The sequence below is a fragment of the Lethenteron reissneri genome, chromosome 46 (assembly GCF_015708825.2).
Source record: "Lethenteron reissneri isolate LAM-NWPU_2019-01 chromosome 46, ASM1570882v1, whole genome shotgun sequence".
Classification (NCBI taxonomy): Eukaryota; Metazoa; Chordata; class Hyperoartia; order Petromyzontiformes; family Petromyzontidae; genus Lethenteron; species Lethenteron reissneri.
The window spans coordinates 6375456-6403192 of record NC_083824.1 but is presented as its reverse complement, the minus strand read 5'-3'; the positions used below and the strand labels follow the sequence as shown (position 1 = coordinate 6403192).

The 27737-nt window shown below is 47.5% G+C and overlaps 2 protein-coding genes across 7 annotated transcripts in view; both read right to left on the bottom strand.

Annotated features, from left to right (window-relative positions):
• GFM2 (GTP dependent ribosome recycling factor mitochondrial 2) overlaps positions 1-16578 on the bottom strand; it is a 42383-nt gene extending 25805 nt beyond the window's left edge. Inside the window, exons 1-5 of one of the 5 annotated variants that reach the window (XM_061570977.1) lie at positions 15928-16578; positions 12876-12939; positions 10299-10356; positions 9673-9766; positions 8740-8785 (exon numbers count right to left, since the gene is read on the bottom strand). In XM_061570977.1, coding sequence (XP_061426961.1) covers positions 8740-8785; positions 9673-9766; positions 10299-10337 — 179 coding nt within the window. In that variant the 5' untranslated portion in view covers positions 10338-10356; positions 12876-12939; positions 15928-16578. Of the gene's footprint in view, positions 1-8739; positions 8786-9672; positions 9767-10298; positions 10357-11644; positions 11723-12299; positions 12357-12875; positions 12940-15887 lie in introns of those variants that run through there. The other 4 variants (XM_061570976.1, XM_061570975.1, XM_061570974.1 and 1 more) reach the window with 4 other exon arrangements.
• A 5998-nt stretch (positions 16579-22576) lies between these two features.
• The window catches only part of LOC133354272 (NXPE family member 3-like), a 37880-nt gene continuing 32719 nt past the window's right edge, over positions 22577-27737 (bottom strand). For both annotated transcript variants that reach the window (XM_061570988.1, XM_061570989.1), the window contains exons 6-7: positions 27382-27552; positions 22577-25619 (exon numbers count right to left, since the gene is read on the bottom strand). In XM_061570988.1, the coding sequence (XP_061426972.1) occupies positions 25258-25619; positions 27382-27552 (533 nt within the window). In that variant the 3' untranslated portion in view covers positions 22577-25257. The remainder of the gene's footprint in view (positions 25620-27381; positions 27553-27737) is intronic.

Here is a 27737-nt window from a genome sequence, read left to right as displayed (position 1 = left end):
CGAAATCATTTGGTCTGGTCCTGCCAAGGCAGGAGTCGAAATTCAATAAATCTAGGAGCAAACCTGGAAAAGCAGTTACGAGTAGTAACATCATCAATACCAGCTAACATCACACGCCTCACCAAAGAGAAGCAGTTCCAGCCATCGCATTAGGGGAGAGTTAATTAAATGACGATCCAACAAATTGTAATAACTCCACACATTTGTCAATAACACTGTGGCTTTAAAATGCATTTTTACATGTATGAAACGATGTTCCGGGCAATGTCCCTTCTTCAGAGCACGTAAACAGAGACGACAAAGAGACGGTGTTGATAAGCGTTGCAGACTGCACTTGGTAAGAAACTGAGATCTCCTGATCCATACAAGGGGGATTACACTAAAAAAAAACTCCTCACGGAGATGTCAGCAAACTGACAAATTTCGTAACCGCCACCTTTGTCAAAATAAATGAATAATCCGGCGTAGAGTGAGTGATGCAATGTTAAGGAAATATCACGAGGGCACTTATTTGCATGAAGTACTGGAAAATTTTTGACCATGAAGAGGGGGGGGGGTTGAAAATAATACCTCCACTTTATATAGGCAATGCAAATAAAGGCTGTATACTTGTGAAGTATGGGAATTGACGGCAGGAACTTCTTGACGGGTAACACACTTTTATTAAATCCTTTAGGTCTCACAATACAACGTGTGGTCTCTCTTCTTCCTCCGACACACTCCACTAATCTCGTGTAAGCTCTAGGCCTCTGGCTACACCCGATACACTTGACTCGTGTAGACCCTATGCCTCTGGCTACACACAATATACTCGACTCGTGTAAGCCCTATGCCTCTGGCTACACAATACACTCGACTCGTGTAAGCCCTATGCCTCTGGCTACACAATACACTCGACTCGTGTAAGCCCTATGCCTCTGGCTACACATAGTACATTCGGCTCGTGTAGACCTATGGCTACACCCACTACACTCGCCTCTGGGTTACACAGAGTCCCGGTCCCCTTAGGACAGCGGGGCTAGGTACCGCAGGGCTCTAGGTCTTCATCCCCGTCTTCCTTCTTCGCTGGTTACACCCTGCTCTTACGCCTGTGTGCATCCCCTTTTATAGCCCCTGCTCACGAGGGACGGAGCTGATGCGGCGTCGACGTGAGCGTCGTTCCTTAATGACCCAATCACGACGCACTCTCTCTCAGCGCGTCACCGCCCACAGCCAATCGGTACCCCGTAACCCACGACCCCGCGCTGACCCCTGATCCTCCACCGTCAGCGCGCGTCACCACCTACACAGCCAATCATCACGCACTGTGCATACGATCCTTAATCCCAGCGCGTATCACCTCTACATCACCCCCTCCCACATAGCTTGCAGCCGGCCCGGCTGTTAACCTACAACACAACATAACGCAACGCAGTAATAAAGAACTCCACATCCCAGTGTGCCCCGTAACACAACAACAACAACATAACACAACCTTAAATATGAAGCAATATACAGCCCGACGAACAACACAATAAAAGCGAACACCGTAAAACAAACGCGCCAAGTGTCACTGTGACCCATGCAGTGCCGAGGCGCTCCGGCTGCCTCGACTCCGCACGTGGTAGGTTACACAAAGTAGCGCGACCTAGCGCGAGTCCGTCTGGCCGGTCCGTCGTATGGAACGGGACGTTGGCGACCGTCCGGTGTCTCCGGCAGCTCTAGACGGCACGGGTCGGGCCTGGAAGGACCGGCCCCGCCGTGAAGATCCGGCCGCCGGTGGTCGGCAGCAGTCAGTTCCGAGACACCTGGGAGCGGATCAGGCGGAGACATGTGAGGAGCAGGCAAGGACAATTCCCCCTCAGGGTCGTCGGTCACGTCACATGCTCGGCCCTCACGACACAAGGGGAGGCCATACGGAGGCGAGAACGGTTTCAGTCGGGAGGGGTGGACGTACCAACGGCGTTTCCCCCATTTTATCTGAACGCACTGGGGGCGTGCCACCCGCACGACCTCCACGGGTCCCCGCCACGGCTTCAACAATTTAGGCGACGTGGCCAAAGGTGCCTGAGGGCAATGCAGCCAGGCCTTGTCACCTGGTTCCCAATTGTGCACGGACACCTTCCGTGCCCGCAACCGCTCGTTCGCAATTTGGCGAGCCCGCGAATTAAGCCGTGCGGCCTCCCTTGCCTCTGTCAGTTTATGAATATTAAATTTAATATGCTCTGCCAATTTAGAATTAGTTCGTGGTGCGGGCAGACCCAGCTGCGTTTCCATGGGCGGGTCGGCTTCCCGACCGTACATTAGAAAAAACGGGGAAAACCCCGTAGCTGCATGGGGGGCCATTCTATACGCGGCAAGGACCCCAGGGACCTGCAGGTCCCAATCAACATGCGACTCACACACCTGCTGGCACAGCATAGAGGTCAATGTCCTGTTAAGCCTCTCCACCATCCCGTCCGTCTGCGGGTGGTACGGGGAGGTACGCACCTTTTTGGTACCCAACAGGTCGCACACCTCCTGCAGTAATTTACTCGAAAAATTTTTCCCTTGGTCAGTCAGCAAGCGTTCGGGAGCCCCCTTGTCCAGGACGTAGCCCTGGACAAAGGCGTCCGTCACCGCCGCCGCCGACTGGTTGGCGAGTGGCCACGCCATAGGCCACCGGGTAAAATATTCGACCCCCACCAACAGGTACTTATTACCCCTAGGCGTGACCGGAAAGGGCCCCAGAATATCGAGTGCAACGAGCTCGTTAGTGCGCGAGACCTGAATAGATTGCAGCGGTGGATTAGCTGCCACGGGCGGTGGTTTCCGTCTGGCGCACTCAACACAACCCTTCAGAATATTCACCACGTCACCCCCCATTCCCGGCCAATAATAGTCACGCTGAAGCAGGGCAAGCGTTTTGTTAACTCCCAAATGCAAGAGGCGTTCGTGTGCGGCCAAGACAACCTTCCCCCTCACAGCAGAAGGCACCACAATCGCATGCCGCCGGGACAAACTGTCCCATCTCATCAACAGGCCCTGCTTAAGCTCGTAGGAGCCAGTTCGGTCGTGGCTACCTTCGGAACCCTCCGTCTTTCGGCGCAATGCCAGCAGGGAGCTGTCCGCCATTTGGAGACGGCCCCACTCAATCAACGACAGTGAGAGCAGCGAGTCCTGACCCCCTGGGGTAGCGGGACCATCCCCAATTGGTGTGCTCGCGGTCGCAACCAACGCCTCCCTACCTTCCGTAACCGGAGGTTTACAGCGCGCCGATCCCGATAAGCACGCACATTTGTGACAAGGCAACAACCGCGACAGGGCATCGGCATTCGTGTGTCGCAACCCTTTACGGTACGTAGTCGTGAACTGATAGTCCTGGAGGACTTCCAACCACCGCGACAATTGGCCCGAGGGCTGGGCAACCCGTAATGAATACTGGAGCGCCGCATGGTCCGTCCGGACCGTGAAATGACGACCATAGAGATATGGCCTGAATTGTTGTACAAAAAAAACAATGGCAAGTAGTTCACGACGGGTGACGCAGTAGCGCTGCTCTGCCGGCGACAACACCCTGCTACCATAGGCGACCACCCGTTCGACCCCTCCAACGACTTGGGACAGCACTCCCCCAATGCCCGTGTTGCTAGCATCCGTGTCTAGCAAGAAGGGACTCTCAAAGTCTGGATAGCACAAGGGTGGGGCCCTTACCAAGGCGTCCCGGAGGGAGCAGAATGCAGCCTCCTCCTCCGGTCCCCACCGGAACTTCACTCCTTTTGCCGTTAGAGCGTGCAAGGGCTTTGCAATGGTGGCGAAGTGCTCAACGAATCGGCGATAATACGAAGCAAAACCGATGAAACTGCGCACGTCTGACACTGACGTGGGCGTCGGCCACGAACTGACACAGTTTGTCTTCGCAGGATCGGTAGAAATCCCCGAAGAGTCGACAATGTGACCCAAGTACCTCACGGATTTACGAAAAAGATGGCATTTGGCCGGTTTAAACTTTAATTTAGCCGATCGCATTCGCAAGAACACCCCTCTCAATCGCTGGAGGTGTTCTTCGAACGTTTTACCGAAAACAATGACATCGTCAAGGTAAATGAGGCACGTCTCCCACTGCAAGCCCGACAAAACCAATTCCATAAGACGCTGAAACGTCGCAGGAGAGGAGTGAAGTCCCATGGGTAACCGGTTAAATTGAAACAGGCCCCCTGGAGTCCGGAATGCAGTCTTAGGCTTAGACTCCTCGTCGAGTGGCAACTGCCAAAATCCGGACAATAAATCAAGAGTCGAAAAGTATCGCGCACCGGACAATGCGTCGAGAGACTCGTCCATCCTGGGGAGCGGATACGCGTCGGCCACCGAGATCTTATTCAGGCGGCGGAAATCGACGCAAAATCGCAGGGACCCGTCCTGCTTTTTAACGAGCACAATAGGTGCTCCCCAAGGACTGGAAGAAGGTGAAATAATGTCGGCTTCCAGCATATCGTTAACTGCCGACTGAACATGTTCCTTCTCAGCAGGACTCAGTCGGAAGGGATTTTGCCTGACCGGTGCCGCATCGCCCGTTTCAATGTGGTGGCGTAGCAGGTCCGTGCATCCGATATCATACTTATGTTTACTGAAGACATCCGAAAATTCAATCAGCAACCCGCGCAACGCACCCAACTGTAGCGCTGACAAATCGTCAGAGTCCGCGCACAGCATATCAATCCAATCTAGGTCCTCCTTTGATGGTACGCTATTCGTGGGGCTCGGATCAGCCTGCGCAACCAGCCTCTCCTCCGCAGGGACCCGTGCCGCGTGAGCCAGCACGGTGCCCTGCTGAATGACGGCCGGCCGCGCCCCAGCGTTTAAAACCATGACAAACGGATCCCTGTCTGCCCCAACCAAAGTGTGAGCCACCGATAAATCGAGACCTCCAACAGCCCTATTAGAAGGACCCAAAAGCATGGCCTGTTCCGAGGCCTCCTTCCCCCATGGCTTCCGTAACCGGAGGGGAATCAACATTTGTGAACCCGGGGGCACGTGCACGGTCTGTGTTGCTAACGCCTGAATGGTAGCGCACGCCGTCCGAATTACATTAGGGCTCGTCAAAAATGAAATACGGCGACCCGATGGTAGTTCAATGCAACGCTGATCAATGAGAATTTTGATGGGCATTTTCGCCAAAAAATCAGTGCCCAATAGGCAAGGAACCGCCAGGGAAGATGAAACGAAAACGGGTCCCGACAATTTGATATCACCAATGCAAATGGACGCCCTAATCTGACCGATAATGCCCAACGATCCCCCGTTTGCGGCGTAAAATGGCACATCCACCGGAAGAAGCGGACGACATTGTACCGGGAGAATATTATAAATGAGATCCGAAAAAATAGTCGCCGATGCCCCCGTGTCCACTAACACCCTGACCTCGACCCCATCAATCGATCCGGTAACGACGGATGAACCCGCTGAGGCAGCCACTATTCTGTGCCCCAATTCCGACCATTTAATGTCTCCCCGGTCCCGGCCGAACCCCCCTCTCCGAACCGAATCCCCGAACTCTACTCGGCTCTCCCTCGTCGCAACGCGACGACCCATACGTGTCGAGTATGCGGGCCAAGCATGTGAGGTGCCGCGACTCGCCGGGGTTTGCAGTGATGACTTGGGGCCTTGGTCGTCGTCCAGCCGAGGTCCCATGGCGCGCTGACGTGGGGCGCGGCAACCGGAGGCCACGTGGCCACGAAGGCCGCAGTTATAGCAGGTGATGACAGTAGTCGGAGATCTCGGTTGCTCCAGCTTGCGGGCCGCTCGCAGAGGCGAACGACCCCCCGACCTCCAATCCCCCGCTCGTCCCGCGATGAACGCGTCCTCTCGTGGGCTGACGACTTGGGGCACGGTGTCAACCGGACCCGGAGTTGAGGCCACGGCAGCGTTGCAGACGACCCCCTGCTTTCGTTGAAGGACCTCGTGCGCTTGCATGCTCGTGGCGACCCGTAATGAAGAAATATCGGTGTCGTCGGCCGTGTTGATGGGGACCCCCAGGTCCTGCGCCAACTTGAGCAGCTGCTCCAAAACCATCGCATCTTGGCCCTCCTCGTCCATACGAGGGAACGCGGCGTCAGCGAGAGCGAGCAACGCCGTGCGGTAGGCGAGCACGGTCTCCGTGTCCGCCTTCCGTCTTGCGTAGAAATGATGGCGGCACGCCGAGGGAGGACCGTAGACTTTGGCCATGAGAGCCAGCGCATCCTTGAGCGTGGAGCGGTCCGACCTGCGTGCGGACGTGAAGGCCGCGAGCGCGTTGTCGTCCAGCATGGCAGGCAGTGCCCGCAGTGCCGTAGCGTCGGACCAGGCGGACATCTCTTGATGCGCCAAAAATCTGCGCTGAAATTGGCTCCAATCCCCGCCTTCCGCCTTGAATGCTGACAACGTGGGAAGGCGCTGCTGAAAGATAAAGTCGTCCTCCTCCTCGTGCTTCCTCTCTGCCCCCCCGTCGGTGTGTAAGATGGCGGCCCCAGTGGCGGGTGTGTGATGGCGGTCCGCCGCGCGCGTTGGTGACGTCAGCGGCCGCGCATGGAGAACCGCTGCCACGTGGTGATGGCCGTTCCCGCCAAAAGTTGGAGCGGATGAAATGGCGGGAATCGCCAAATCGTTTTGGCGGGAATCTGCAGGGCGATCCTGTAGCACGTCGGCCGCCGTCCCCGCTCCTCCCGACGAGCTGATCTCCGCCAAGATGGACGCGGCGGCGAGCAGCAGCTCCGCCAGACGGGAGTGTGCCTCGCGAAGCACGGTGTCAGTCCCCCGTCGCTCGACCGGCGCCGTCGGTGGATCCTGCCCCGTGGGCAGCTCCTCTTCCTCACCCCCTGATGCCCGCTGGCCCGCGTCGTCGAGGTTGTCCTCGTGGTCAATCCCGTGGGTCCGACGGTTCCTCCTTGTATCCATGCTTGGAGGACCGTTTCACTTCTGACGCCAGTTGAAGTATGGGAATTGACGGCAGGAACTTCTTGACGGGTAACACACTTTTATTAAATCCTTTAGGTCTCACAATACAACGTGTGGTCTCTCTTCTTCCTCCGACACACTCCACTAATCTCGTGTAAGCTCTAGGCCTCTGGCTACACCCGATACACTTGACTCGTGTAGACCCTATGCCTCTGGCTACACACAATATACTCGACTCGTGTAAGCCCTATGCCTCTGGCTACACAATACACTCGACTCGTGTAAGCCCTATGCCTCTGGCTACACAATACACTCGACTCGTGTAAGCCCTATGCCTCTGGCTACACATAGTACATTCGGCTCGTGTAGACCTATGGCTACACCCACTACACTCGCCTCTGGGTTACACAGAGTCCCGGTCCCCTTAGGACAGCGGGGCTAGGTACCGCAGGGCTCTAGGTCTTCATCCCCGTCTTCCTTCTTCGCTGGTTACACCCTGCTCTTACGCCTGTGTGCATCCCCTTTTATAGCCCCTGCTCACGAGGGACGGAGCTGATGCGGCGTCGACGTGAGCGTCGTTCCTTAATGACCCAATCACGACGCACTCTCTCTCAGCGCGTCACCGCCCACAGCCAATCGGTACCCCGTAACCCACGACCCCGCGCTGACCCCTGATCCTCCACCGTCAGCGCGCGTCACCACCTACACAGCCAATCATCACGCACTGTGCATACGATCCTTAATCCCAGCGCGTATCACCTCTACACTTAGAAACCGTCCAAGTCCGATGTCCCTTATAAGCGCGATGGGTGTCGTCTACAGGTTATTTGACCGAGGGTAGGTCTTAAATTCGTGCATAAATAAAACATTGTCAAGGGTTCGAGGGTTATAAGATGCATCCGGAATGTAAGAGGCACCCTCAAAACTTAGGGGTCATACTCTTTGATTCTTTCGGTAAAGTCACGTAGGTATAAAATAAAATAAATCACGATGTTTTGGGCGCAACACAAGTGTCCGTCATCCCCTCACCCCACCACCACCACCCCCCCACCATCACCACCACCCCACCACCACCACCACCCCATCACCACCTTCCCCCCCACCACCACCACCACCCCACCACCACCACCTGCCCACCACCACCACCCCCCCACCACCCCCCGAGTACTTCCGCTTGAGCAGCGGTGGCCAACCACTATCACAATCAAGATTCTTGACTTAAACTGGAGGAATCCGATGAGCTACAAAGTTATTTTTCACAGATTTCCAGAAGGTTTCAGAGGTTGTCAACACGCGGCTCTTCTTGAAGGGGCATAACGTAGAACGTACTATCACAGTAGTAGCAAAGAATAATGAATGTCTCCCGTACTGTGCCGAAAACCATCAATATATATAATGTAAGTGCATTGTCTATTAAATTGGTGCTTTGAAACATTTTTTGAGGAAATTACGGCATGGCGATTATGTGACGTGCTAATTTACGTAGCTTTTTTTACAATTGAATTGTCACGTGTTACTTACAGCTTGTGCATTATAAGCGATACGGATTGTAAATGACGAGAGGACGTGGCAGACTTATTTTGAACGATCTGTACAAATACTTTTAAACAATTAAATGCAACTGCAAAGTTATTGGGAAAAGATACGGCTTTACTGCCGTGTAGGTTTTCACGGCTGTATAGTATACAGCTGTAATCTTATGCGTGTAAAATCCAAATATACACTCTGCCTCATGGCACGAAGCCGATTGCAGAATCGGGATAATATGGGGGGGTCAAATTACAAGGTAACATTTTGAGAATAAGCATGTTTTCTGTGCGATGAAGACTTTATAATGTATTGATTTACCTGGAGATGTCCGGGTTTGGAATCTGACGGAGAGGATTGGTGCCACCTGGAACACGAAACAGAATTCTTAGGCAAGGAAGACCACACGGCACAGGACTTCGAAGGTGCAGACGAATCCCGTACTGACATTGACTCAAGGACGCAGAGAGACAACGCATCACCAACCGCAATTTTACCCACTGCTTAATGAATGCTTCCCCAAGCCGTCGCCAAACCGTCACTTACAAACGAATACCATGGTCATGATCACCATCCGCCACGGTCAATCCACTGCTGGATAAAGGGCTCCCCATCGACCGTTAGAATTCTACAACGTAACAATCTACCCGGCACCAGCAAGAGATCTGATCCCCACCGCTCCATCTCCTCCGTGGTCAACCTGTCGGTTTTTTGGGTTGGATCGCGTAAATATATAAATGTGTCGTTAAAAATCGCCACCACCTGACACGGCCAACTAGCAAGGGTTGTCACGTAAACAGAACGTGGCCAATTCGTCACGAGTACAGCACACCGGCTGTCACGCCGTCGTTAGTCTCGACCACCAGCCAAGAGCCCTTCGACTGGCCCGTCCTGCCCAAGGCCACTTGCTTTTTTTTACAACAGCCAATATGCCGCCTACAACTTGTGTATGTTTTCTGAACCATCTACATCTGTTCCGACGCTTGTCCTGCTTTTTGAGTTTAGTTTCTTGTCCTTGTCCCGCACCTCCGGTCAGCACGAAAGCGCGCGGTGCGGTAACCGTCATTCTTCGATGGTTATAACCAAAAGCCGCTACTGCTGCGAGGATGACCGGCGGTTGCGTGACGGTTCGTTTTTCCTTGACGAGATCAGCAAGGTATTGCAGGTTCATTTGTGGCCTGTGGCAAGGACTTTCTGCGTGTAACGAGCGTGACCTCATAATGTGTCAGTTCGGCAAAACGGAAATCCACGCACCTGGTTTTGAGGAATATTTGCGAGTCATGCTCCATGACTGGTTCCTGAAGGAGATGCGATGCTGCGAGCTTGCGCGCAGCCAACGCTGCCAACACTGCGTAAAAAGCACAACCGCGCAAGGCGACGTAATCTCGGGTCACGCGTTTGACATTTCTCTCGCGAGCTGCAGTAAACGTCGTCGCATATCTCACTCGGAGGTCGAGGCGGACAAGTGAAAAGGTTGGATACGTGAACGTCAACAGAAAATGACAGTTACACGCGTGCAGAAACAGTGCACTGTGGAAGGAGGAGGGGGGGGGATAATTGGTCCTGGTAGATATGTGATGGTCGGATAAGCGAAATTGTACTGCATTCGTATTTTTCCTTAAGAGTGCCTTAACAAACGTCTGGTACAGAACGGCAAAATGAGAGGTGGGAGTAACCCCATTTTAACAAACCCCATGCAAACCTGCCTATAGCCTGTGGCTTATTGGCAGGTCAAGTGGACAGAGGTGGGGGGATTTGTGAACTGCAAGTCCAGTGTGGAAATCGATGCACCATGGTATCATTGTAATAAACTAATAAAAACCAGGCTTGCCGTTGGGATACTGAACGTTAAGGGGTGGGACACCAGAGTAACATCTTACCTTGCAACAGAGGCTTCTGAACGTCACGTTAAAATGCATTCCGATATTAAGTTGTGGACTGAAAAACACGGAAAAGAAAAAGACCACAGCGTGAATTGTTAGCCAAGCCGAGTTTGGCAGTTGTAAAAGCAGCTGTTGAGTTACTGTGTAGCCCAAGAATAAAACAGCTTAACAAATCTACCTTAACATTTATTGAGAGCGCTCTTCAAGGTCGAGCTTGCCCATAAAGGTGGCACCATACTAGAAATTGCAAGGGATTGCACGTGATGTATCATACTGAGAAATAAAATACAACTGGCAAAAAACACATTTAAAAACGAATTAAATGGTAAAATCCAGGAGGAAGAATTGCAAACGCAACTAAACATTTAGAAACAATCTCAAGCATAGAGAATGTGAATGAAAACGTACAAAGTTACGTGAGAACTAATTTCCTAATTACGTTAATATCTAAATGTAATGGTTTGTATTATTAGTTTGCATTTGCAAGTGTGGCAGCAATGGTCTTGAATAAACAATCTTATGCCGTGTAGAGAACAGAAGTAGTTGAACTTTCAGTGTGCCGAGCAGTTCATTCCAAAATGTAGGTGTATCACATCGCACAGAATTAGGCCACCCTCGAAGATAGACAACTCAAGAGGCACGAGGAACCACAAACAAGCCGGACGGCAGCCAAATCACGTGCCCGGCACCAAATATTGCCCGAGCTCTGCGGCCCTCTGTATATTAAGTTATCTACCAATTAATGTTTACAAGTCGGGAGGAAACCAGAGCACCGGATGAAACCCACACATGCAAGGGGGCAACACTCTATTCCAAACATACACAACAGGTGTAGTCCACATCTTGTCTGGACCACTTTCTCCTGGCAAGCCACGGTATTGCACCGAGACCTTTCACCGCAGTGTGTCCTCAAAATTACCGACTAATATTGGAGTACGATTCCCCGGTATATATATCCACATTTTCTTAACAATACCCAGTTATTCGCAGAAGTGCAAATTTTGTCCGTTTACAGCTTGTGAAATGCCATTTATATTGCTTTGAATGATGTGCGTTTTTTTTTAACAATGTAACAGAAAGGTAAAAAAAAACCTCCACTGAAACCACTGAAAATCACAAGCGAATTCTGAATGCACAACCCAATTCCCCATTAAGGTACTCAACTGAGACTGCCTGATAGGTGCCTGCGCAGTGTGGAGATGTGGTTAACAAAAAATCAGCATTGCTTTGCATGCTATTGTTTTTGCACATTTGGGCTGAAGTTGAAACAAAAAAAATAATTTGTCTTGTGGTTCCCACAAAAATCCCCAGTTATATGCAGCATAACTAAATATAATCATTACCATCGTTACATGAAGGACACGGTCGCTCTACAATTGTGTCCACTCTGCAACAGCTGCAGAATCTGGCAGAAGGAAAAACTAAAAGCAATGGAGAGGTGGTATGACATTTGCAGCACTGACCATAATATATTTACCATAAAAATAAATTCAGATCAAGACCACAATGGGGAAGCTATCTGTAAATAAGAGGTGATAAAAATGCTGACGATTCTGGTGATTAAGCAATTCAGCAGCGGAAATTCCAGATTCTTAACAGGGGCCAGCTTATGCACTGCTATTTCCAGTACTACTGCGATTTCCCAGCATGGGACTCGCGATTTAGACCCTGGGCGAAGGATCAGTCATGGACTCGTAAAGGCGATTTTCAAGGGAAAATATTTGCTTAGCAACGTTTCCTTTACAAATTTAGAAAATACTTGGAATTTTAGCTCAACTTATATATACGTTTCACGCTTCAACACACCGGTGGGCTAAAGCAGTGTATTTGTCTTTTGTCAACGTGACACTTTTTTACTGACTGGCCGTGTCGGGTGTTGGAGGGTTATGACACATTTATAAATAACGCGATCTAAACCCAAAAACGATGATAATGAATTATATATACGTACCTATGCAAACAATCATGCACATATACATGCCCGGACGTAGTAGTTACAATCAGTGCAGTTGCATCCTTCTGATCCTGCAGGACCCATCCTGTGGCAGCCTGCAGAGAATGGGCTACATGTGCCTCTTCTGAAGAGGTGGACAAAGAAGGCACTTCCTCCAACATTCGAGGATGCGCAGCCACCGTATGTTGTTTGGGCCGAGGTGTTCCTCCTCTGCCAATGTCCCACGGAAATGCTGAGAAAATCTGCAGACCTGATTCTGGGGGTCGAAGACTAGACTGCCATTCTTGCCTTAAGGCAATACGGGTGGCACTGCAAGATGATTTTTTCATTAGAGGATCGCAGGGCTGCGGAAGGAATTTCTCCTCAGCAACTCAGAACCAGCACTCATCCCGACCGTACCAAGTGGCTTTCCAACCTCCAAGAGAAAACTGTGGTAAAGCCACCTCATTCTTGGACATTGAATGTTATAGGTGGCAAAAAAAATCAACCCATCAATATCTCAAGATAGCCCAGCTTTTGACTGGAAGCACACTCAAAAGGTCGTAACCGTGTGCCTGTGGTGCAACAGCGTGCTGGAAATTATAAGCCTCCGTAGCTGTCAACCCCTTATCAGTGCCTACCTTATCACAGACCAATTCAGACCTTGTTGGTCACCCCGTGCCCTTATACATCTCCACGTTCATCCTACAAAGTCCCATCACAAGGGAGAAACACAAACAGACGAAAAAATGTGCCCACATTGAAACGGCTGTACACCGTGTGGACCTGAAAACTCCTTGTACAAGAATACAGGTAAATCGTATGGGTTGACAGGTATAAGCCCATGGGCTGCTTAAAAATAGTCTAGCCTTTCTGAACAGCTCCGCCAATGCCTTCCAATCACTTATTCCCAATGGTTAGTGTCCAGACCCACTCGGATACTAACGCCACCCAAGATGACTGTCCACAGGTGTCACTTGCAGCCAGAATTTGGCAGAGGTGGTCACAGAAGGCATCCGAATGGGATAGCTTCGTTCACGTCGCAACATGTCGAGGAGACCACAGCAGATAAAACCCTTCCACCTCAACCACGTTGCTGTCGTTTTCACACCTGATGATGATTGCTTGTGTTGCAATCGAAACGTCGTGAGAATTGTATTGTTTTACTTTTAATATTTGATTATGTCCCTTATACGTGACTTTACCGAAAGAACCAAGTAGAATGTGTTGTCTATATTTATTTAAAGTTGCGCATTTTGATGTGACGTCACATTTCTCAACCCCCCCCCCTCGTCACACATCGTCACAAATGTCTGACCCCCCCCCCCCCCCCCCCTAGGTGCGTGAGATCATTTATGGACGGCCCCTTAGCAGACTTTTGGGGCAAGTGCTGTTAGAGAGTACCTCTGAAGACCTGGACGGCGCATGCGGGGGTGGGTGGCCAGCACCAAGCCCGGTCGCCTTTGTCTCCCTCATGGCAAAATTTACACACCGCACTAGGCACTTATTTGAGGCCGAGTCGCCCTAGGGGAGGGCCCAGAACCGTGAGTGAGAATCGAACTCAGTTCGCCGGGTTCGTAGTGCAACGCCAACCACTACAAGACCACTTCCCAAAAATGCACACACACATGAACATGTCCACTACATCATTTGAACCTCCTTTGCCAGTAGCAAAATATGATAATTGGTTTTTTACCCTTTTATCTGGCAACAAAACTGACACCTTTGATGTCATCTGGTCCAACACCATGTGAGACTAGGCTCTAAGAAAAGCTGTCTCGGGTGTGGACCAATCAATCTCAATGACAGTGCACATTATCAGAGTTGTGTGTTGTTTGCATTCCGACCTCAGGTATTGTGGTCAATGCAAACATGACTCCTTGTAAAAAAAAGGTGTCAGTTTTGTTGCCAGATAAAAGGGTAAAGAAACAATTATCATGTCCACTACATATATACAAAATAATCATTAGTGTCGTTGTGGAGAATGTAACTATTTAACTATTTGTATTTTACCAGGTAAGGCCCACTGAGCTGTATAGCTAATTCAGAAGCGACAAATGATAGCCCAACGAAGTGGCTTATCACGTGGAAATGTTTAAGGGGCCGTCCATAAATGACGTCACGCTATTTTGGCGGATTTTTGACCCCCCTCCCCCCCTCGTCACACGGCGTCACAAAAAGTCAGAACCCCCCCCCCTCAAATATGACGTCACTAAGCTCTTCCCCCCCCCCCCCAAAAAAAACACATATTTACATTTTGAAAATAAAACATGCTTCAAATCACTTTAAACTATTGTCATTGTAGTGCGTATTTAATGTGCCGCTGCACTCTGATGTTGCAGGAGAGAACACGTATTAAAAGGCGTTGGAAAAGCTCAAATTTAGCATAAAATTCACTTGAAAATATTAAACGTCTAACTAAAACTGCAGATGTTCAGAATATTATATTGAAATTATCTTATAATTATAAATAATAATAAATAATTATAACTATTCAAAAAATACATGAAACTTTGTAGTAGAACTAAGCAAAATGGAGAGTACTAATTATAACAATCACATATTCATTCCACAGAATGAAAAGCCCTGGTAGAATCATTAGAATCACAATGTTTAATAGCAATCATTCAAAAAATTACAAAATTAATGCTTCTCCATTCTCCCATGGAGAAGCAAAATTATCCTTCATGGAAGAAATAAAAGGTGACCTTAGTCAATTTCAATAATCAAATAGTTAATAATGAAAATGAATGAAAATTAGTGTTCTTATAACAATTCTATTCAATTAATATTTAAAGTTACGCATTTTGATGTGACGTCACATTTCTCAAACTCCCCCCCCCTCGTCACACATCGTCACAATGTCTGACCCCCACCCCCCCCCCCTGGTTGCGTGACGTCATTTATGGACGTCTGCTGGAACACACGTGGATGCTAAATGTGGAAGGGGAAAACTCGGGGGGAGAAGAAAAATCCACGCGACCACGGGGAGAGCACGCAAACTCCAAATCTACAGCAGCTCTTAGGTTTTTCGGTAAAGTCACGTAGGTAAAAATAAAAAAAATTTATTTTTAAAGTCACGTAGGTAAAATAAGAAATTTTTAAATAATTATTTAAAATATATATTTTTTCAAAGTCACGTAGGTAAAAATTTAAAATAATTATTTATTTTCACCTACGTGACTTTATCGAAAAAACCTAAGAGTATGAATCCTTGCAGTCACGAAAGCTTCAAATCTATAATCTACAGCAGCAGCAGGCGTCAAGGTCGGGATCGAACCCACGCCCGCCTGTACACCACGCGAGGGAAATACATCTCGCCAATAAATAAACAAGCAGAAGATATACTACATCTCCTTCGTATATCCATCCCTCCCGACAACAAATATATATTTACACTTTACGCCAAACAAAGGCGTTTCAACAGCATTGGTTCAAAACATTGCATTGCACCGATGATCATACGGACAGTACATATTAATAACACATGAAAACAAATATCCCCTATATAGCCATAACAGACTGTCATGGAAAGTGCTGTTAACGAGCACCTCTGCATGCTAACAACAGCACACGAGATGGGTGGCTAATAACGCCACGTTAGGCAGCATCTGTCTCCCCAGTGAAGTCTACACACCGCACAAGGCACCCACCCATTAAGGCTGAGTCAATTCAATAACAGCCGCCATTCACCTGCAAATTGCGCTTCGTGCCAGGCTAGGTGCACACAAACGGGTCCCACACAGGAACCCCACTCTACTGTATGAACACGTGGGTGAATTCGGCACCGGTAACCTCTAATGACGAACATTGCGGACACGGTATTGGTTCAAATGTACCACGTGATGTGGAACAAACCATTGAGGGTGTATATGGTAGGGGGGGTATGTTCTTAAACTTTAGCTTAAATTAATCTAAATTACGCGTGTGATGAAGGTACCAAGAAAATATATTTAATTTAAATTAAGACTTTTACGGTTATATATCACTTCATGATGCTTTAAAATTGCTGTGTAAATATACACGAACTTATTGAGTTACCAAATGCTCCTCTAAATGTCCGCGTCCATGGTTAAGGCGGCTTGGTGAAAAGGGTCAAGGACGCGCAGTTCAGCCAATCGGATGGGTAGCCATGTTGGTAAGGGGTGAGCCAATCTGATGAGTAGCCATGTTGGTAAGGGATCAAGTTCAAGTTCATTTATTAGGTATAGCCCTGTGAGCCATTCGGCTCTTGAATCGGGTGCAACCGCAACAAACAAAAAACATGAACAAAAAACATCTTAAAGTGAATATGTGACTAAGTGCAAACAGAAAATCCAAGAAAAGACAGCAAAATATTGCAGAAAAAAACACTGTACACCAACGCTGTGTGCAAAAATCCCAGCGGGATGCAAGTCAAACAACAACAACAACCATAAGACAACTTAGATTAAGGCCATCAGTCTAACTCTGTACTACAACAAACAAACATGGCTAAACCAATATACTTTTCGAAATCACCAAAATAAAGCCATGAAAGCAATGAAAAAGCAATCATAGGAACTGTGACGGAATTTTCACAATAAATGGCATAAACATGTACTACCAAAACCTTGCAGCCATAACTGGCTGCATGAGCCACTCCACAACAGCAGGAGCATCAATAGGAGTATTATAATTTTTCAATGCACCTTTAAGATCAGCACACTAAATCAAAACACAGGTCATACTTTGTAGCGATCATCCGGAGCGAAACATTTTATTTTAGGCCACTGAATAGCACTGGCAGCTAGGGGTGTACAACTCCTCTAGAGCAGTTTTGAGTGAAGATCTCATAGGTAGTGACTCCAGTTTCAATTTATTGGCAACAGCATTCCAGACCCTGGGGCATCAATAGCAAAGGCCCTTCCTCCAAAATTTGTACGGCAATAGGGAATGTGAAGCTGATAAATTAGCGAAGACCTTAGGTCAAATTTGTTCTTTTAAACATAGAGGAGATCCAGCAGTTTTGAGTGAAAATCTCATAGGTAGTGATTCAAGTTGCAGCTTATTGGCAATATCATTCCAGACCCTGGGGCATCAATAGCAAAGGCCCTTCCTCCAATATTTGTATGGCAATAGGGAATGTGAAGCTGGTAAATGAGCGAAGACCTTAGGTCAAATTTGTTCCTTTAAACATAGAAGAAATCCAGCAGGTAATATTTTGATTTTTTTGTAAGTACATCGTGAATAAATAAGATCTGGTGCACAAGCCGTTGAACATTAAGAGATGTTAAGTTTGACCCAATGTCTAGATCACAGTGGTGAGTCCTATATGGGCAGTTGAATGCAAATCTTAAGACCGAGTGATAAATTGAGTCAAGCTTCTTCAGTACAGTACTTGAGGCTGATTTATACACGATGTCACAGTAATCAAGTAGAGGCAGTATGGTAGCTTTTATCAATTCCAAACGGAACATAGGGGGGAAGCAGTGCTTGTGTCGATACAGGAAACCAATTTGTAGTTTTGTCTTTTTACCAATATAATCAATGTGATCTTCAAAATTCAGTTTTGATTCTAGGATGACCCCAAGATACTTTTTGATTTTGACTTGCTCTATTTGATAATTATTTAAGGAATGTAATTGGGGAAAAATAACTTCCTGCTTTGGTCCTGGTGAGAAGCATAGCACCTTGGTTTTGGAGGTATTCAGGACTAGTTTAAGAGCAACTAGCTGATGTTGTAGTTTGTTGAAATCACCCTGGAGCTTAGCAATCACGTCATCCGGAGAGCAGCCAGCAGTAATCAGTATCGTGTTATCTGCAAAAAAGATTTACCCTGGAATGATCGAGGTCAGTGCCCAAGTGATTGACATAAAGAGAGAACAAGAGGGGGCCGGGGATGGAACCCTGTGGAACCAGTTGTGTTATCTTAACACTGTTGGACCTCCAACCATCTGTGAATACAGTTTGGGTGTGAGATAAGAGGTAATTATTTTTACCATTTTACTGCTTTTTCGGAAAAAACGAGGCAACTTAGTTTACTAAGCAGGGTGTTGTAGTCTACTGTATCAAAAGCTTTGGACAAGTCAAGAAAAAGTCAGGCGCAGTACTGCTTATTATCAAGGCTACTGTAAATGTGATTCAGAGAGTCTAATGCAGCAGATGTGGTGCTGTATATTTTTCAGAACCCAGATTGTTTAAGATGTAATAGATTGCTGGCAGACAGGAAACTGCTAATTTGGTAGTTCAATAATTTTTCAAAAATTTTCATATCAACGGGGACAAAATTTAGATAGGTCGGTAGTTATTTGGATCATCTTTAGGGCCCCTTTGTGAAGTGGACGAACATAGGAATGTTTCCATTCTAGAGGAACTGATGCTTCTTTGATGGACAGGTTTAAAATATCGGCTCTATGTTTGTATATTAGGTGACCAACAGTTAGTAGAGCAAAGACGGGAATACTATCTGCTCCGGTAGAGGAGGACCCTTTGAGGTAGTCAGTTGTTTCAGAACATTACTTTCATGGATTAGCTGGAAACTAAATTCGATTAATTTTTGGATAGGGCTGTAGGAATTTGCATGAGCAGGGGTGACTCCCAATACATTATCAAAAAGGTTACCAGCTTCATAAAAATGAAGGTTAAAATTGTCAACTATTTTTTGGGATCTGAAAAATATTCCCCATTTCGGTTAAGGTCAACGGGCAGATTATCTGTTTTGGATGCCTTTTCGATACATTTGATTGTTTTCCAGAAAATCCTGGCATTTCCATGTGATTCCAGGAGAGTGGAGGAAAAGTAGGCATTTTTTGCATGCCGTATTTTTTTTACGCATCTATTCCTTAAAATCCTGTATTCTAGCCAGTCATTGACCAAATGACTTTTCTGAGCACATGCCCAAGCCTTGTCCCTAGTTTTCATGAGCTTTGTAATCAAAGGATCAAACCATGGTGGGCAGGTTGCCTTTAGTTTATAAATCTAACCAACGGAGCATGTTCGTTAAGAATTTGGAGAAACGTGTACCTGAAAGTCTCCCAAGACGTAGTCAGGTTGGGGATATCACAGACCTTGTCAATGTCCGAGTGAAGCACATCATTAGTAAATACCTGAGTGCTGAAGTGTTTCATGGAGTGCTTCTCAACCAATTTAGGGGGGGGGGGGGGCTTTGGGTCTGGCTGATGATCTCATCCCAAATATGAAGGAGTGATCACTAAGGTTATTACCCAGAACACCAGTCAGTGCAAAATTGTGAGGGGCATTTGTCAATAGGACGTCAAGCAGAGATGACTGTCCCGGATTTTTTAGGTTGGGTCTTGTGCGGAAATTTATTAATTGAAACAGGTTAAATTCATCTGCAAAATGTGTGGCCACGGCCGGCGGGTTTAGCCAAATCCAATTTAGATCATCCACAAACTATTTCATCTTTAGGGAGGCCCCCAAGAAGCTCTCTCAGTGCAGATGCAGCTTCAACATCCTTCCCACTAGGCGGTCTATAGCAGCACACTACCAATATCTGTTGATTGTTTGGGAGAGTTATTCTGAGAGCCAGACCTTCAAAGCAACATTTTTTAAACAGGGGGTGAGCTGGTGAACATGCAATAGTATTACGAACTTATATGACAATTCCACCTCCTTTAGATGCTCGGTCAAGCCGAAAAAGGTTGTAGTTGTCAATCGTAATCTGCAAGCCATTGACGGCAGGAGTGAGAAATGTTTATGTTAGGCAAAAAATGTCCGTGTCAGGATTTGCCACTTCTAGTTTGAAACGAAAACAATAAAGTTTGGACGGGTTCCGTCTCAAGTTCTTTTCGACAAAAACTGAAAATCCGTGCGTTGCGCCGTGGACGACTGCAGAAAAACTGAAAATAAACAAGTAACTTGTTATAAAACCACAACTTAGTTTGTAGACACCAGGGTATTGCATGTCAGGAATAACATTATTCACAAATGGGATCAAATCACCGATTTTGCTGTACTGTGGTGAAGCGAACCTGGATCTTGTGTTTGTTCAAAATTTTCGGAAATATTTTTGGTAACCCCTGCTATGTATGGCAAGGTCATGGTTTTGATTGGGATCCTCAGATGGTTGCGGCAGCAGTTACATTGGGGAAACGCAAGCCTATATACAAACTAAATAGACGCAGTTTAATCCATCACCGATTTTTTTTCAAGTCAGAATGTGTGTTGTCACCTGCTCAATAGTTGCTGCTGTGTTTGTGTACAAGTAGCTCTGCTGTCTGGCAATTCTTGCGAGCCTGGAGCACTAACCTGCTTCCATTCCTCCCTTCAAACTCATCTTTTCTGCCTAGCCCAGGGGGCTGGCAACTAAAGTTAGGGGCCGTCCATAAATTACGTCACGCGATTTTTGACGATTTTTGACCCCCCCCCCCTCAAATATGACGTCACAAAGCTTCTGCCCCCCCCCCCAAAAACCATATTTCCATTTTGAAAATAAAACACGCTTCAAATCGCTTTAAACAATTGTCATTGTAGTGCGTATTTAATGTGGCGCTGCACTCTGATGTTGTAGGAGTGTTGTTATAACAGATAGTGTTGTTATAACAAGTCTATATTTATTTAAAGTTGCGCATTTTTATGTGATGTCACAAATGTCTGACCCCCCCCCCCCCCCCCAGGTATGTGGCATAATTTATGGACGGCCCCTTATCAAGAAAAGCCAGTTTTTGTTTTCAAATTCTAACAAAATACATCCACCCTTGGGACATTGCCACAGGCCTGCGGTTGAGAACCACCGGTATAGGTAATTACATAATTGACGGGGTATTAACCCCCTCTTTTTTCACCTGCGACCTGTTTTAGCGGTGAATGTCGATCATCATGGTTTGAGATAACCATACTTCACCACCCTACTGGTTAGTACGAGTTGGTTAAGTAGGGTGGAGGTACCAGCACCGGTTGAGATGGTGCCTTGCCACTCGCTCATGTTGGCATGGTCGAGAATGAACGCGGGGTTGGCTGATGGTGGTGAGGTTATGAAGGGCAGTGTGCTAACCTCACCGCCACAGCTTCCCCAATCTTTGTCTTCTATCTGTATCATGTTATGCTTGTTCGTGTATCTGTCTGTAATGGACCAGCACATACAGGAAACGAAAAAAAATCAAGTTTGGATGGGTTCCGTCTCCTGTTCTTTCCAATCAAAACTGAAAATACGTGCGTGCGCCATGGACAACTGCAGCAAAACTGAAAATAAACAAGTAACTTGTTATAAATTAAAGTTGTGACATGCCTTCTCATGTTCCTTCTGTAATGACAGTAGAGTCAACCTCCGGTGTGAGTGAACTAGTGGCCACGGGAGGTAATGACAGGGGAGTCAGCCTGCGGTGTGAGTGGACTAGTGGCCACTTCAAGTTCAAGTTCATTTATTAGGTATGGCCCTGTGAGCCATTCGGCTCTTGAATCGGGTGCAACCGCAACAAACAAAAAACAAAAACACGAACAAAAAACATCTTAAAGTGAATATGTGACTGAGTGCAAACAGAAAATCCAAGAAAGACAGCAAAATATTGCAGGAAAAGCACCGTACACTGGAGGTAATGACAGGGGAGTCAGCCTACGGTGTGAGTGGACTAGTGGCCACGGGAGGTAATGACAGGGGAGTCAGCCTGCAGTACGAGTGGACTGGTGGCTGCGGGAATGATCGGGAATAGGAGCGTGGCCAGGTCACAGAAGAAGACCGTAGAGAGCTGGTGAAGCAAGCGTCTAGAACCAGTGAGAAGGTTCGGGAATGGGGGCGTAGCCTCGGACCGTATAAAAGGGAGATGCGCGGGAGACTCGGGGCTGTTGCGGTAGAATCTCCGCCTCATTGAGTGTGAGCACATGATTCTCACGACGTTTCGGCCACAACGCAAGCAGCCGTCCTCAGGTGAAGAATAGGTCTGTCGAGAAGACAGAGTCTTCAGGTGAAGAATAGGTCTGTCGAGAAGACAGAGTCCTCAGGTGAAGAATAGGTCTGTCGAGAAGACAGAGGCTGACTCTGTCTTCTCGACAGACCTATTCTTCACCTGAGGACGGCTGCTTGCGTTGTGGCCAAAACGTCGTGAGAATAATTGTATTATGTTTTATTTTTATTATTTTATTATTTCCATTCTACGTGACTTTACCTAAAGAACCAAGAAGATGAATCCCTGCAGTCACGAAAGCTTTAAATCGAAATCTATATTTCTGTATGAAATAATTATTTCATAAAATCATCAGTGTCTGTACATACTCGACATCCTTTTACCACGGAGTTCCACGATAAAAGGATAGCGAGTACTCTGAAAGATTTGCTGATAGTACTTTTCTGTGGGAAAAAAAACCGGTGTCGTTTGTTAGACAAATATGAAGTACTGTACATGAATACAACGTAATACGGTCCACATTCAATCCACACCTTTATGTAAGCTCCAAATCCCATTCACCAAATCCCTATAAATACAATCCCTTGTACACGTACAAGCACAGATGAAGAGCATGTTTAAGGCGGTGATAAATATAATCAAGTGGTGTACAGATATGAAGGTTAAAACCATTTTAAAAACATTTTTAGTACAACTACAATTTGTAAAAAATAAAAACGTTTTGAAAGTGTAGACATACTTTTGTGTCGCCATTTAGTATAGACGACGACCCATATCGGATTTGATCAAGGCCCATATACAATGTTCATCAAAGCCAGCACAGGGTTTCATAAATAAGTTGCTATGATGACCTTTGTACTCAACAACATTTGCTTTGCCGTGCATATTGTCACGGGTGTGTTGATTGCCTCGTTATAGGTGAAATAGCATTATTTTTTGTTTGCTGTAGTGTGGGGGGCCTTGGACAGCTGCCTGACGTTACAATATATCTTGGCAGTCTGCAAACGTTCACTCTGGAATGAAATAATGCTGTCTCTGGTGTGGACCAATCAGTTTCAAGGACAATGCATATACTATCAGAGTATTTTTTTTTTTGCATTCTGGCCACAAATATTGCGGTTAATGCAGACATGATTCCTTGTAAAGGGTTTCATTTTGTTGTTTTAACATATTAACACCTGTTTTGTTGCCAGAAAAGAGGGGAAAACCTATTATCACACCCCAATGAGCTTTGCCGGGTAAATAAAAAAAACTGTATTAGTTAGAATTCTGCGTGGGGCTCTTGGAGGACTGCGAATTGGTGCGTGCGAGGACTTAGGTACACGTTTGTATGATCGTGAATGCAGATGGTGCGTGAATGAAGCCTCCATCAGTTGGAACGCGGCGTTTCCCCGTATCGTCTTAGGAGTGTGCAAGGCAGAGTTCCAGCAGGTAAGGGAAGGCTGAGTGCTGGTGTTGCATAAGTTGTTGCATTTGGTAGTGAACTTCGTGCGTCACACATCAGTCGACCCGTGGCACCTGGGTCTGCCCCGTGACCTCCTGCCAGCGGGCGTTCGACACTTCACGTGGCCTCAAGGTGCACGTGGCCTAGCACAAGCGTCGTGGTGACGTCACCGCCACTTAGTGGCGAATGGCGGTTGTTGTTGTTGTTGTTGATGGTGGGGCCCAGCTGGCTCGACGCGACGGCCCTGGTTACGCTATGATGACACACACCCCTTCAGAAGCCCATTTACGGCCGAGTCGACCTAGGCGAGTCCCAGAAAAAGTTTCCAATACCGCCTGCCACTCTTGTTACCAATTAACAAGAATAAAACACAATGTCATGGGTTTCCAAGAAAGTGCGCAATTATACGTGCCATTTGAGGCCATAAATAAAGGTGTGGAAGGCTCACTGGCAACGGGGCAAACTCAGGTGTTGTAAGTTGACTTTGCTCCCCGCTGTGTCCAAATTGCTGCGTTTTACCCGCCCGGCTCTCCAATCGTTGTTACGAGCATCGCTCTTCTGTCCTCCAGCTGCCCAGTAGCGTCCGCCACGAGTCTCCACCACAGAGGTCGATTAAATTCGCACCATTTAATCTGCACCAACTTTTCAAAGACACTTAAAGGCCTACAGTAACTCTATTACGTGGCTTCGAAGTGACATTAATCTTTGGTTCCATGCCTCGGATTCACAGTAATTGACATCTGTTAAATATTATGAGCATTATAAATGTCAGAATTATTATGTTTCATCAATCCAGTGTAAAAGACATTATTAAACTGTGGACATACCCACGCTCAAGGGCTGTGTGCTCATATTTTTAGTTATTGGAGCAAATCTCCATGGGCTCTTGAGTATAGCTCAAGCATCTTGGAATAAAACCCGACGCGACAGCATTGCAGATGCTCTCATGAAGAGAATATTGACATTTGTGAAACACATTCCAGAATATGGGAAAGCAGTGTTTCCAGATTCTGTACACAGTCTGTTAAATAATAACAATAGTAAACCTATGGATTTGACAAACAAGAGCAATGCTTTAGAAAAGAAAAACCCTGAGTTAAAAAATAAACATTATTTTAAAGCTTCCAAGTAACCAGCCAACCAAATAAAGCATTCGAGCTCTCCGATGTGTGTTTCTAGTTGTCCTGCGTGTGTCATTGTGCACGGTGATTCACTCCACGTGTTGGGAGCTTCACGCCGTGACGACACGCGGGTAGCACAACCCGAAAACGCAATGGAGAGCCCGCACAGCACGCTTCTTTGTTTAGTACAGCTTGGCTACGTGCAGTGCGGAAGAAGATCAACGTACATATGAACAGCACGACTGCAAAACCATATGCAAATCGTGAGTTTGCGGATTGGCGATGGATGCATTCTCGCGGCAGCCCGACCGGTTACGCATTTTTGTAATATTGTCGTCTGGTCGAAATCGACGTCGTTTTTTCGAATTCCCCATAGTCTGCGACAACCGATAAAGTCCGACGAATATTTAGTCGATTTGGGAAGTCATACAGCTAAAAAGCTTCTCTCCTCCATGGGTTCCACCTATCTTCATTTTGTATAGAAATGTTGAACTTCTTTCGCATCGTACGTGGCCAACCGTGCTAATCGGTGGAGTGGAGTGTTTACGCCTCGTTGAGGAGGAGCCGCGGATGTGAAGATCCACAAAGAGAACCCCCCCCCCCCCCCCCCCCCCACAAGCGGTGAGCTTTCTTGACCTCACTTGGGACACAAGTACGACAGGACGAGGTTAATTTCATTCTTGATGATCAGGGCGGGTGGGTGAATCCTATCTGGGAAACGGTGGGCCGCGGTCATGTCCCAGACGTCCACAATGACGACTTGCAAACCCGCCATCATTCGCCGCATGACTTGGTCGAGCTGCTTGGCCAGCCAGTCGCTTCCGATGACCGACTTGTAGCTGGTGTTGGCCGTCTTAATGATGACCAGGGTCTCGGGCGAACGAGCCAGCAGGCGAACGATGGAAGCACGGATGTTGCGGATGCGTTTCACGTAGAAGATCACGGGGTACGATGTGAAGTGAGCCCACAGTGTGAAAGCCACGACCGTGTCCTTGCCACCTTTCGGGGGAAAGGGTTGGTGAACGCACACGCACACAGCAGACAAAGCACAAAGTCCGTCCACTGAATGCGAATAAACGGTAGGGCAGAGCTGCATATGGACACCTTGTGCCGGTATAGGGATAGAAGCCATTGGAGGTCCCGGTCCCCTTGGCTGGACTGCTGATGGACAAAGGAGCGCCATATAAATATAAATAATTACCCTTATAAAGCACCTATTGATGTAGGCATGGTGCAAGATGATGGAGTGTAGTGGTAAGCACCACGCCAGTGTGCCTTCGTCACGCTACTGCTGATTGTTTACACACCGCATCGGGCGCTCACATTAAGATGAGTCCAGCTATGGGAGGTCGAGGCTAAGTTCAAAAGGTCAAGGCGCAGCCCTGAAATTGCGCGCTCTCACCACCGCTAGTGGAAACGCCTCCACGAGAGGGATCTCAAGAGAAAACCCGTTAAGAGGATGTTTGACCTACTTTGCACGCCGGCCAGACGTATTGGAAGAGGTGGGAGTCCCGATTGACTAACTGCGCTGTACCTATTCACATTGAACCCATTCTGGGTGGACAGAGCGAGGCATGAGGAGTCTTTCTTTCGATTCGAACCGAAAGAAAAACTAAAATAACTTCATCCTTACCGAGGCAGCTATCGTAGAGTGCGGTCGTGTCGCTACAGCTCTCTGCGGTGAGTACAGATGACGCCTTTTGGCGTCATCTGGTCCAACACCATTTGAGACTAGGCTCTAAGGAAAGCTGTCTCGGGTGTGGACCAATCAACTTCAAAGACAGTGCATACATTATCAGATGTGTTTTTTGTTTGCATTACGACTACAGGTATTTTGGTCTATGCAAACATGACTCCTTGTAAAAAAAAGGTGTCAGTTTTGTTGCCAGATAAAAGGGTAAAAAAACAATTATCAATTATCAAGACTGATGATGTACATGCACGTCATCCGAATGGGAAAGGGTGGTAGTGAAGTCTGCATGAGCTGGACTGCTGCTGCCATGCAATCTCCTGCTGCTGATGTTGCCATTTGGGCCACTGCTATATATTCGTTGTTGCTGCTACACTATACACCTAGTCTACACCAAGTCGTTTGTACAGAACTGCAACCTGTGAACATTACAACTCTACTCACTGGTGACGTATGTATGTACGTATGTTGCATTTATTTCGCACTATACATGGCCAACCGTGCTAATCGGAGGTGATGTATACCATTGAGTAACATTACTCAATGGTATGGAGACCGAGAGTAGGTGTGGCGACTTATGCAACAGCTTCTTGATGAAGGCACACATGCGGTCACACCACAATTAAGTTGTCATGGTTTAATAAAGCAGGCCTATTGACACCTGAAATCAGTACAAATTATTTTGTGAGAATTTTATCCTGGGACTTGATGTTGCGGCTGCGTAGGTGTTCACGGTTCTACTGTACAGCTAGCTCAATGAAGCTGCTAGTGATACGTGGAAATTTATAGCAGCAAAATACTCCAAACGCATGTCGGTTATAAATGTGGAGGGAAAATCCGGAGGACCTGGAGAAAAATCAACGTGACCACGGGGAGAGAGACACTGCAAACTACAAATATACAGCAGGTGCCAGGGTTGGGATCGAATCCCATGACCTCCTCCACACCAGGTGAGGGAGATAACATCCCGCCACTTGTGGCGCCCAGTACTGACGACCTCTGCGTTGAAAGTCCGGTGTGCCGTCCGTTGCACTACAGCGGCATTCCGGCTTCCACGTGACAATCGCTCACCAGGAATGCCATCGAGCTCGTTGGCGATGTAGTGCATGGCGGCGAAGGATCCTTTCTGGGACCGCAGCGGGAATCCGTGACTGCGATAGGACAGGAATGTCTTGCCGCCCATCCCCGTGGCCAGGAGAGGACCCATTTGTTTTGGCGAATGCACGTCGATGATCTGCATGCCTTCGCAAAGGCAAGGGGAGGGGGAAAAAAATGGCACGACAGCTCGGAGACGAACGGCAACGTAGCGATGCAACTTAAATATGAACGTTTTTTAATCGCTCTGCATTACCTGCTATGATGTATGGATCATACACACGCACGGGATTTCGACAATGAAAAAGTGGAGAGAGAAGCATGGAGAGGCA